Source organism: Hemiscyllium ocellatum, chromosome 5, assembly GCF_020745735.1.
Source record: "Hemiscyllium ocellatum isolate sHemOce1 chromosome 5, sHemOce1.pat.X.cur, whole genome shotgun sequence".
In the NCBI taxonomy this organism is placed as follows: Eukaryota; Metazoa; Chordata; class Chondrichthyes; order Orectolobiformes; family Hemiscylliidae; genus Hemiscyllium; species Hemiscyllium ocellatum.
Genome location: NC_083405.1, coordinates 38,541,023 through 38,553,988, shown reverse-complemented (window position 1 = coordinate 38,553,988; position 12,966 = coordinate 38,541,023). Strand labels below are relative to the sequence as shown.

At 40.3% G+C, this 12,966-nt stretch overlaps 1 protein-coding gene across 1 annotated transcript in view; it reads right to left on the bottom strand.

The window, feature by feature from the left end:
• The window catches only part of grna.1 (granulin a, tandem duplicate 1), a 41,834-nt gene that overhangs the window by 18,291 nt on the left and 10,577 nt on the right, over positions 1-12,966 (bottom strand). Inside the window, exon 2 of the mRNA XM_060825400.1 lies at positions 11,023-11,163. Coding sequence (XP_060681383.1) covers positions 11,023-11,163 — 141 coding nt within the window. The remainder of the gene's footprint in view (positions 1-11,022; positions 11,164-12,966) is intronic.

Sequence of the window (12,966 nt, the reverse complement as noted above, 5' to 3'; positions counted from 1 at the left end):
GTTGGCTGACAGGAAACAAAGAGTAGTGATAAAGGGCTCCATTTCAGAAAGGCAGGCAGTGACCAGTGGGGTACCGCAGGGATCAATGCTGGGACCGCAGCTGTTTACAATATATATTAATGATATAGAAGATAGTATTAGTAATAACATTGGAAACTTTGCTGATGATTCAAAGCTGGGTGGCAGGGCGAAATGTGAGGAGGATGTTAGGACATTACAGGGTGACCCGGACAGGTTAGGTGAGTGGTCAGATGCATGGCAGATGCAGTTTAATGTGGATAAATGTATGGTTATCCACTTTGGTTGCAAGAATAGGAAGGCAGATTACTACCTAAATGGAATCAATTTAGGTAAAGGGACAGCACAAAGAGATCTGGATGTTCTTGTACACCAGTCAATGAAGGTAAGCATGCAGGTACAGCAGGTAGTGAAGGAGGTTAATAGCATGCTGGTCTTCATAACAAGAGGGATTGAGTATAGAAGCAAAGAGGTTCTTCTGCAGCTGTACAGGGCCCTGGTGAGACCGCACCTGGAATATTGTGTGCATTTCTGGTCTCCAAATTTGAGGAAAGACATTCTGGCTATTGAGGGAGTGCAGCATAGGTTCACGAGGTCAATTTCTGGAATGGCGGAATTACCTTACACTGAAAGACTGGAGCGACTGGGCTTGTATACCCTTGAGCTTAGAAGATTGAGAGGGGATCTGATTGAGACATATAAGATTATTAAAGGATTGGATACTCTGGAGGCAGGAAACATGTTTCCACTGATGGGTGAATGCCAAACCAGAGGACACAGCTTAAAAATACCGGGTAGACCATTTAGGACAGAGATGAGGAGAAACTTCTTCACTAAGAGAGTGGTGGCTGTGTGGAATGCTCTGCCCCAGAGGGCAGTGGAGGCACCGTCTCTGGATTCATTTAAGAAAGAGTTAGATAGAGCTCTCAAGGATAGTGGAATCAAGGGTTATAGAGATAAGGCAGGAACAGGATACTGATTAAGGATGATCAGCCATGATCATATTGAATGGTGGTGCAGGCTCAAAGAGCAGAATGGCCTATTCCTGCACCTATTGTCTATTGTCTATTGAGCAGTGGGAAGGTGCCAGTGTGACCCAGCTCCACCCCGATTAAGTTCATAATACAGGAGCCCAATGACAGCCTTCTCACCCAACCACCAACTGAGGCAATTAATAGACAAATAATGGCTACAAAGGATTGTCATCCAACTGCCACCAGTATTAACAAGCTTGATGCTTGAGAGAGTCTTGTCAAGAGCACAAGAAGTTTTGATTGGCTGGCAGCTCTTGATGGGTGCAATCTCTGCCTCAGATTTTTGCTCACAGGAAGGCCCAAGGCTGCATTAGTATAATGTGTAAGAGACATGATGGGGAGCCAAAATGACTACGCTGCTCCATTTTTTAAGAGTCTTCCCTGTTATGTTTATTGTTTATCCTTAAGTTACATATTTAGTTACTTATTTCTAGGACAATTTGTGTGAGGCCAAGTGTAAAGCCTCAGTCACCTGATTTGGTCAGGACTGCAAGTTTTGAATTGGAGAGATGATAATGTTCTGACTCCATGCAAAAAACTGTTAATACTTTGGTTGCTTAAGCCACCTGTAGCTACTCCATGCCTTCTTCTCTTATGGCCAGCAGCAAACCCCCCACATACTGTAGACCCACATTTGAGTGTCTATTGAGTTGGCTATATTGGCCAGGCCCACACTGGTTGTTTACATAGCTATATGAAGACCCCTGTCACCTCCATACCACCTCTCATGTCTGCACTTTTGGAAGGTATCATAACTAGTCTGGATTCTCATTGTTTTCCCTCTACAGGGAGAGACTGAATAGGCTAGGGCTATTTTTCCTGGAGTGCAGAGACTGAGGGGTGACCTTATACAAGTTTATAAAATCATGAAGGGCATGGTTAGGGAGAATATCTAGATCTTTTCCCCCGAGATGGGGGAGACCAAAATAGGTTTAAGGTGAAAGAGGAAAGATTTATAAGGGACACAAGGGACAACATTTTCATGCAGAGGGTGTTGCATGTATGGAAAAAGCTGCCAGATGAAGTGGTGGAGGCTGGTACAATTACAACATTTAAAGGCATCTGGATTGGTACATGAATGAGTCCCGTTTAGAAGGATATGGGCCAAATGTTGGCAAATGGGGCTAGATTAATTTAGGATATCTGGCTGGCATGGACGAGTTAGACCAAAGGGTCAGTTTACATGCTGTACACCTCTATGACCATAAAATGCTGAAAGATTCCTTTGTCCAGGAGGAAGTAGAAAGATTCAAGGTAATACCACTTTAATAGCAAACTGAACCCAGAACATGCAAGCTAAATGTGAGAAAGGGAAGACAATTCATTATTTTGGCATTAAGCAATTTTGGATTTGAACTGTACAATGGCTTTGCTTGGGGCAATTCTACATATATGCTGTTGTTCTACAATTACATTTTAATGTTATATCAAGGCTAAGGACTAGTTATAGAGTCATAGTCATAGAGATATACAGCATGGAAACAGACCCTTAGGTCCAACCCATTCATGCCGCCCTGATATCCCAACCTAATCTAGTCCCACCTGCCAACACCTGGCCTATATCCCTCCAAATCTTCCTATTCCAGATGCCTTTAAATGTTGCAATTGTACCAGCCTCCATCACTTCCTCTGGTAGCTCATTCCATACACGTACCACCCTCTGCGTGAAAACATTGCCTCGTAGGTCTCTTTTATATCTTTCCCCTCTCACCCTAAACCTATGCCCTCTAGTTCTGGAATCCCCCGACCTCAGGTAAAAGACATTTTCTATTTATCCTATCCATGCCTCTCATAATTTTGTAAATCTCTATAACGTCACCCCTCAGCCTCCGATGCTCCAGGGAAAACAGCCCCAGCCTGTAAATATAAGCTCAAATCCTCCAACCCTGGCAACATCCTTGTAAATCTTTTCTGAACCCTTTCAAGTTTCACAACATCTTTCAGAAAGGAAGGAGACTAGAATTGCATGCAATATTCAAATAGTGGCCTAACCAATGTCCTGTACAGCCACAACATGACCTCCCAACTCCTGTACTCAATACTCTGACCAATAAAGCAAAGCATACAAAACACCTTTTTCACTATCCCATCTACCTGCGACTCCACTTTCAAGGAGTTATGAACCTGCACTCCAAGGTCTCTTTGTTCAGCAACACTCCCTAGGACCTTACCATTAAGTGTATAAGTCCTGCTTAGATTTGCTTTCCCAAAATGCAGTATCTTGCATTTATCTAAATTAAACTCCACCTGCCATTTCTCAGCCCATTGGCCCATCTGATCAAGATCCTATTGTAATCTGAGGTAATCCTCTTCGCTGTCCACTACACTTCCAATTTTGGCGTCATTTGCAAACTTACTAACTATACCTCTTATGCTCGCATCCAAATCATTTATATGAATGACAAAAAGTAGAGGACCCAGCACCGATCCTTGTGGCACTCCACTAGTCACAGGCCTCCAGTCTGAAAAACAACCCTCCACCACCGCCCTCTGTCTTCTACCTTTCAGCCAGTTCAGAATTCAAATGGCTAGTTATCCCTGTATTCCATGAGATCTAAACTTGCTAATCAGTTTCCCATGGGGGGCCTTGTCGAACCCCTTACTGAAGTCCATATAGATCACATATACTGCTCTGCCCTCATCAATCCTCTTTGTCACTTCTTCAAAAAACTCAGTCAAGTTTTTGAGACATGATTTCCCATGCACAAGGGATTTTAACTTTCCAAATATAGACTGGGACTGCCATTGTGTTAAGAGTTTAGATGGAGAAGAATTTGTTAAGTGCGTACAAGAAAATTTTCTGATTCATTCTGTGTGGATGTACCTATTAGAGAAAGTGCAAAATCTGACCTACTCTTGGGAAATAAGGCAGGGCAGGTGACTGAGTTGTCAGTCGAGGAGCACTTTGGGGCCAGCGACCATAGTTATATTAGATTTAAAATAGTGATGGAAGAGAATAGACCAGATCTAAAAGTTGAAGTTCTAAATTGGAGAAAGGCCAATTTTGACGTAGTCAGCAAGAACTTTCAAAAGCTGATTGGGGGCAGATGTTCATAGGTAAAGGGACGGCTGGAAAATGTGAAGCCTTCAGAAATGAGATAATGAGAATCCAGACTAGTTATGATACCTTCCAAAAGTGCAAAATTAAAAAAAAGGAAAAGAATTAAAAATCTGGAAATGTTAAATAAAACCAAAGAATGATATTTCATGTTTGTTGTTTTACATATTGAAACGTGGAAAATGCTATGTTAAACTGTAGATTCATCTACTTTTGTAGATAACATATTAATTTAAAGCACATGCTTTGAAGCAATTCAGTTTATTCAGGACTGATAAGATGATATGAATGAATTGAAAGAACATATCAGTTCCTTTCAGTATCTGGTAAATGCTTGCCTAGGTTACTTGATAAAGACAACTGGCAAAGAAAGCAAAGATCACCGATATATTGGATAAAGATAGTTGGAGAATATTTATTTAGGTAAAATATATGGTTAAATTTATATTCCTTCCAAAAATAAGGCCGTTTGTGGAGCTAATCGATATTGCTCAATCTCTTGAACCAATAAAATTCCAAAAGAAGGTTTGAGTAAAGCATCGTTAATAACAGCATGGGGCTGAATGTTCTCAGCCCCTCAAAGTAGACCACGGCAAGTCAGTTGGAGAAAGCTGATGAGCTTGGTAGGCCATAATTCCGGATATCTAGGAAATCTTTCCACCCAAGATTTTAATAGTGAGACGAAGATCTCATAAGTGAGTGGTGAATGCCTGTTTGGTGCATCAATATTTCACTATTACCCGTACTCACCTCACTTGTATGCAATTTGCTATTCCTACATGTGGCAGAGAAAAACTAATTGGCAACAACTCCCAGCAAGAATCAATGGGTGATAGCCTGGAAATGGATTTTTCAGGAGGAAGATGAAACAATGAAGGAAAGCATTTTAGTTCAACTGTGAAAATGTGTTACAAATATATAAACTAATTAAAGCCTAATTGGAAAAATAAATAAAGTGAAGCATGATATAGAGGAGTGACAAATCAGTGAAATCAATGTCAAAATAAAAGTTCAGAAAGTCCTTGGTCCTTAGAGCCAAAAATAAGCCATGTATAAAAGTCTGCATTCTGTGCTAAAAATCACCAAGCACTAGGTTATAGTCCAACAGGTTTAATTGGAAGCACCAGCTTTTGGAGCGATGTCCTTCATCAGGTGGTTGTGTCACACAACTTACCTGATGAAGGAGCGGCACTCCGAAAGCTAATGCTTCTAATTAAACCTGTTGGATTATAACCTGGTGATGTGTGATTTTTAACTTTGTACACCCCAGTCCAACACCAGCATCTCCAAATCATGCCTTCTTTGCCTTTTTGGAACAAAAATATCATTCAAGGGCAATTAGAACAATTTGACCAAATGGTAAGACTGTGTTCATTGTATCAATATTTGAATATATCATAAAGTATACAATGAGGTTAAATCAAGTGTATAGATATGGCAGCTCACTTCATTATTTCTGCTGCTGCTCATGAAGGTTTCTGTCAGCATCTTCTTTAAGTGTCGGAAACTATAGTGTCAGCTTGGCAAAGAAGAGGAAAACCCACTTGCTGGTCTAACTAAAAGAGTCTCTTATAGTCAATACGATATATAGATCTCTTTTTGTTTGGATGGCTAGTGTAGATCAGATTGTGCCAACAGCACAGGGTCCAATCCCCATTCTAGCTGGAATGGATACAGTACCTGCCTCATCAATCTCCCCGTGATCAAGGTCACAGTGTTACAAGAACTGCCTTCAGAAACAGAATTCAAGAAGAATAAAGCTTTCACTATTCTTCTACACATAAAAGTCGAATTTAACCTTGTAATAAGGGAATTAAAAATAAGAAGTGATATTGACTCTTTACAGGTTCATTTCTACTGAGAGTAATGTTCATTGTCCTGGCCAGCATATTAAAGGAAGGACATCAGGTGTTGGAAGAAGAATCCTTCCTCTCTGCAACCTGACATCAGACATCTATGCTGCTGGGACAGACCACAGTTGCTTATCCAAGAGATTATGAATAGATCAAATCATGGTATTCAAAGTGTCATGCTAACTGACAAGTTAATTCCACAGAAATTAGTTGCCATAGTCCCAAAAATGACAACAATGGAAAACTGAATAGAAAGGAGAAATGACTAGACAGATCAATACTGTTTTTTCACACAGAGCCATGAAAAATTGGAACGGACTTTCCATGGAGCCAATCTGCGCTCTTTGCAATAATTTTATCAAAGCATTGTTCAGGCACAAAATACATTTTCTGATATTCAATACACTGGTTATAATTCTATGTTTTATTTTTCGAACCATTTACAATTGCAGGAACCGAAAGGCACCCGCTAGCATCTTCACAATGAGGGACCATTGTGTAATAAGTTAATTATTAAGGAAAAGCTGTGACAATAATGAAACATTTCTTTATTAAACATAGAATATGATTGCTTTCTTTAATCATGTCACAGTGCACAAAAGGTTAAAAGCCAACTTCACTGATAGAAATTGTTGACATTTCTTATTTGAAATGAGTCCACATTCATGGTTTACTCATAACTGAAAGGGCTTTAAAAGACATCTACTTAAATTTGGATGGTATTGGTTATTTACTGGAAAGTCTTTTAGCCTAAGACAAACTGGGGGTTGGCAGTGATGATACCGGGTGGAGTTGAATTTTGATAATGCCTTGGCTTAGCAACCCATTGATAAAAGAACAGCAGGTACTTTGACACAAGAATATCATGGGCATCTTCAATTAATTTTTACGTATTGCAGTTATCGTGTGCTTGATGTCAATATTACTTGCTTTCTGCATCATGATTTTTAACATGAACAGGCTTTATAGCACCAGTTTACATGGAGGGGCAGAGGGTTTCCTTCTTATTGATGCTAACTTCAGATAAACCACACTGGAAACAAATTTTAAAAAATGTTTTTTCCACAGTTTCTTTCTAAGGTTTACACAAACATGGTGGACGAAGGAAAGAAATCACACAATTATTGATTCCTCCTACAATAGCAAGTTCCTATGTCTGCACCAAACATTGCATCTTCCTGTCCCACTATTCAAACTAAAATTATGCTGAATATAGAGGTTTCTGGACCGATCATTCCAATTATTATTATTATTTCATTACAATTCACCCACCTTTCTTAATTCATTCTGGATTGCTATAGTGCTGCTCCAACTGCTTTTTGGATTTATTTCACTTTCTGCCTTGATTCGTTGTCCTACTCCTAATATTCCAACCCCTTTTGGTCCATCTTTTCTTCCACTTCCTGCTCGTTGTTTCTTGTCAGCTGCATTTAGGGACTTCAGGTCTGTCTGTGTCAGCTGCACCCTTTCTTCAATCCCCATTTCAATTTCCTCTCTATTTCACTCTCACTTCCTGACTTCATTCCCATTGCTCTGACTTTGCACTCCTTGCTTTCAAGATTCGTCACAAGGCATGCAACACAACAAGAGTGGAAAGCTATGAAGGAAAATTTTTAGAAATGGGTAAATAGTGAACAGAAAGCAGTCTAAATGCATTTTGACTATTTGTGTTTGAAACTATGTAAATGAGCAGAAACATATAGGTGGACTTTTCTGCATATTCACACAATTTACTACTGAATCACTTCTAAAAACTTGGAAAGAATAATCCAGATTTCTATCAATAAATATTGGTTGTTTTACTATTTCACTCTCATGCTCATCAAGTTAAAATCACATTTCATGTGGATTCGATGAAATCAGAGATACTAGACGTAGTTTGTTATAAAAAACTGGGCAGAGATTCCTATTTGGGCACAAATTTTCTTCGTGCTGTTCTCAGTTTGGAACTTTGCCAGAAGTTCGTCAAAAATCCCTTTACTTCTGCAGATGGGGTTTTGGCCTCAATTCCAGTGAAGCATGCTTGCAGAACAATTGTGGTTCCAAAGACATTCCTGACTATTGAGCTGCCATATCTTTGGCCTAAATGTGTTCATGTAGCCATATCTCTGCAAGTGTAAAATGCTACGTTCAAATACCAAACTGTTTATTCACTGGTTTAGTAAGTGAAAGTTATTTCAGCAAAACATTTGGACTGTTAGGAACTGAGAATCCAAAATACGTAAAAGCAATTATTCATATCCACTATGATCCAAGAGATAGGCTGTCATAAAATGTTGCTTTATCCAATTCAACTTTTTCCCTTGATCCCCTGAACGTGATAACACTTCAGTGTACATTTACAGAAGAGGTTTCACCAACTGGCCACTCTTCTGGCTGTAACTGTGCCAATTGTCCACAAAGCTAGTTAACTGTGGCGAGGCTACATTTATAATAAATGTAACTGTTCTAGTCGATGAAAGGTAATCTGAAAAGTTAATACTGATTTCTCTTCACACATGCACCTGACCCGCTGAGTATTTCCAATGTTTGTTTTTAATTTCATAACAATTGAACTTGATTGACACCTTATGAAGCTTTCACAAGTAGATACTTGCTGGTCACTGGTTTCATCAGAGGTAAGTGGGGGAGGTTTTACTTATTTGAACCACCAGGACTTAGGGACAACAGTAATGTATAAGGGATTCCTGAAATGGTGTCCATCCTGCATATTCCAGGGCATCTGCATGATTTCACTGAGATGCTCCCCGAGTGGACAGTAAACTGGTTGACACTCTCAGTATTCAGTCAGGTAGAGAGACCAAACTGGAGTTGTGAGTGTGAAAGAGCGCAAGTGTGCGTGTATGTGTGTGTGTTTTTGCATGTGTGCATGCACGAGCACACACGTCATCATGACCTCCAGAATGTTGGAAGGAGGGAGGAAGTGGTTCAATCTTGCATCTAGGTGTCAGAGAATTAGGAATGTAGTTTGCAGCTTCATGAGCAGATTGGAAAACTCAGCAACATGGAGGTCAGACACCTTGTGCAGGAAGGACAAGGAGGCGGATTCAGAGGCTTGGGATGTAAGAGAGGATGTTTTAAATCTGTGAAAGGGAGGTCATCAGGTTGGTGTACAAGATTGAGGAGAGATTTGAAGAGTTTTGAGGAGAATTCAATCATAGGCTTTTGAATCAGAAAGGCATCCAGAATTGAGTAGGTAGTTGGGAGATAATCTGTTCTATATCTAGCAAATTTTGCTTTAGTTTAGCTGACAAGATTTCATTGAATCCCTATACTGAAGAGACAGGCCATTTGACCCATTGAGTCTGCACAGACTCTCCATCTACCTAGAAACCCATGCCAATCTATCCCCATAACCACACATAATCATGGCTAATCTTAGACTATGCATCTCTGGACCCTATGGGGAAATTTAGCATGGCCAATTCACCTAACCTGCACATCTTTGGACTGTAGGTGGATACCGGAGCCTGGAGGTATGCTCAAACTTCACACAGACAGTTGTCCAAGGTTGGATTCGAACCTAGGTTCCTGGTGCTGAGGCAGCAGTGCTAACTGCTGTGCCTACATTCAACATAATAGATAATTTTGGTTCTCTAAATCCAACAGAGGCCAATTGTACAATTACAACTTAAATAGCTAACCCAAATGACACTGAAATTGAACCGAGTATCTTCCTGCTCTCTGTAAATACCAGGTGCAGGATTTTTCAGATGACAGGTTATCCTACATTACCACCTTTACAAAAAGGAAAATGTATCCTGACAGCCAGATGAAAATAGGACTTGGTTCCACCTAAGAGAGCAACAGGCCAACTGAACTTCAGTGGTTCTGTAGTCTCAGCACAACCAGTAGCAGAACTGGCTACGACTGAGATAACAAACAGTCTTCAGCTTTTAAAGTCCCAGCGTCCAGATGAGGTAAATATAGGAAGATCTTACGGCTTGAAAACAGAAGCACATCTGAAAATGGCTAGGACATGATGAAGGTACCACTCTCTACACCTCACACCATGGGACCCCAGCAGGATGATTTGTCAGGCAACCTGCCAGCCTTAAAATTGAGCTCTCCACAGGAAGCAGCCCTGATGGTCAATTAAAGATCTCACTGGGCTGAAGGTAGGTGAGCTGTCCAAGGCCTTGTTCACCCCACATAAAATTGCATACCCATCAGAAGTAGGCATGGGGAGCAGCAGAAACCTACCAAGGAATTTTATATGCTGTCCCAACCCATAAAGCTGCTGTCAAGGATTTGTAATGTTCTACCCCAAGATATAAGTTTGTCTGTCTTTTTCCATCTGCAGATCTCAGTCTATCTGGAAGTGTTGAAAATGCTTTTGTTTTCAAAGTGGATAAAAGGCAGTATGGACAATTCTGAGTATAAAACAGTCTTTCTGGTTCAGGAGCCAATGTTGGAACTCATCTGATCTTCTCTTTTAATGTACCTTTATAGGACAGACCAAGCTGACTAAAGACAGAATAAAGTGATCACTTTGTCAAGCACTTTGAGTTTAACTATGTCCTAACTTCTATGGCTCTTATAATTTTGACTACCTTTTCCATTCCCAGTCAATGCAGTTAAATGTGGAGCAGGGGAGCCATCTGACATCCCATCTGTCCTTAGTCCTATTAATAAGGGTCTCACGTTTCAGTCACCAATTGATACAATGCCTGCAGTGGGAGCAGGTCCACTGTTGTCAAGAAGCTTTAGCTGTAAAAGATGGTATCTGGCCAAAGAAGGACAACCCTCTGGGATACTGGAGGTATCCCTCACTCCAAAATCATCTTCCCGCTTTAAACATCCACACCCAGCTTTTCAAACCTGAATGCTACCTGCCCTCAAAAACACCTAACCCAATGGAACTGCTGATACAATAGAGTTACTGGTCATCTAATTGGCTAGTAGTGCTCCAAGATATGCTTACTGGCCAGACAGAATTAAATAGCTGCAGAACAATCATTGGCAGGCTCACCCCTATTTTTAAGCATTGGGTTCAGAGATTCATGCTGAAGCCAAGCATGATTAAATTATGTTTTTCTATTGAATATCTATTCCATACCTTTTTCATTGGGCAGCAGTCATAACTACCAGATTCAAGTTTGCAACACGTTGATTCGTCTGGGCAAGGTCTTCCATCTGGGCATTGCACTTCAGTTGAGGCCAAGTTTGCCAGCAACAAAATTAAGATTGATGACCACATCTGAAAGAAAAGACCATAAAGTAGTGAAGCAACGTCTGGAAATTGGTTTTAGAGTTGCACTGTTAATGGAATTTAGATGTTTCTATCACAAATTAAATATGAATTAAACATACAATACATGTATTTCAGATCACATTGGGATTTGGTCATTTGAGCAACCTTCCCTTGAGAACAGTTTCAATAAAAAGATAGATTTGCTACAAATAGATATGGAAGAATGTTACCTCTGTTAAACTGTTTACTCACTAATCTTGGAATATGTCAAACAGCGTCAGACGAAGCTGCACATTAAGCAGCATTATACAAAGACTCTTCTGGGATCAGTTAGTTCATTTGGCTGGACTGCTGGCTTGGGAAGCTGACTGATGTTAGCAACATGTTTTAATTCCCACATCAGCTGGTGTTACCATGCAGATCCTACCTTGCCCCTCGTCTGAGGTATGGTAACCCTCAGATTACACTCACCACCAGTAGACATAAGATATAGGAGCAGAATTGGCCATTCAGCCCATTGAGTCAGATCTGCCATTTGATCATGATTGTTATCTTCTCCTCATAACCCTTGAGCCCTTACTAATCAAGAACCTATCTATTTCAATCTTAAATGCACTCAACGATTTTGCCGCCACAGCCCAATGAGTTCCAGAGAGTCATCACCCTCCAGCTGAACAAATGCCTCATCTTAGTTCTAAAGTTTCATCCCTTCATTTTGCGGCTGAGCGCTTGAATCCTAGTTTCACTTACTAGTGGAAACATCTTCTCCATGTTCACTCTAAGTAGACCTGTCAGTATTCTGTAAGTTTCAATGAGATATTCCTTTCATCACGTACAGACCCAGAGTCTTCACCCTTCCTCATATGACAAGCCCTTCATTTTCAGGTTCATTCTTGTAACCTTGTCTGGATTCTTTTTAATTCCAGCACATCTCTCCTTGGCCCAAAACTGCTTAGAATATTCCAAATGCAGTTTGACCAGAGCCTTATTTAGCCTCAGCAGTACATCTTTATTCTTGTCGCTAGCCCTTTTTAAATTAATCTTAACATTGTATTTGCCTTCCTCAGTACCAATTGAATGCACATGTTAACCTGTTAATGCACTGTTAATGGAATTTAGATGTTTCTATCACAAATTAAATATGAATTAAACATACAATACATATATTTCAGATTACATTGGGATTTGGTCATTTTAGCAACCTTCCCATGAGAACAGTTTCAATAAAAAGATAGATTTGCTACAAACAGATATGGAAGAATGTTACCTCTGTTAAACTGTTTACTCACTATGTCAAACAGTGTCAGAGGAAGCTGCGCATTCAGCAGCATTATACAAAGACTCTTCTGGGATCAGTTGGTTCATTTGGCTAGACTGCTGGCTTGGGAAGCTGAATCATGAACTAGGACTCCCAAATCCCTTTGTGCTTCAGATTTCTGAGGCCTTTCAGCGTTTTGAAAATAATCTAAACCTCGATTCTTTCCAAAGTGCATAACTTCACACCTCACCACATTGTATTACATATGCCATTTTTTTGCCCACTCTTTTAGCCTGTCCAAGTCCTTCTGCAGCCTTCCTACTTCTTCAGCACTACCTGCCCCTCTACCTATCTTTGTGACATCTGCAAACTTAGAAACAATTCCCTCAGTTCCTTTGTGCAGATTGTCAATGTATAACATGAATAGTTGTGGTACCAACACTGACCCCTGAGGAACTCCACTGGTCACCGGCTGCTATCCTGTAAAACACTCATTTCCATTCTCTGTCTTCTGCCAGTCAGCCAATTCTCTATCCATACCAGTACCTAAC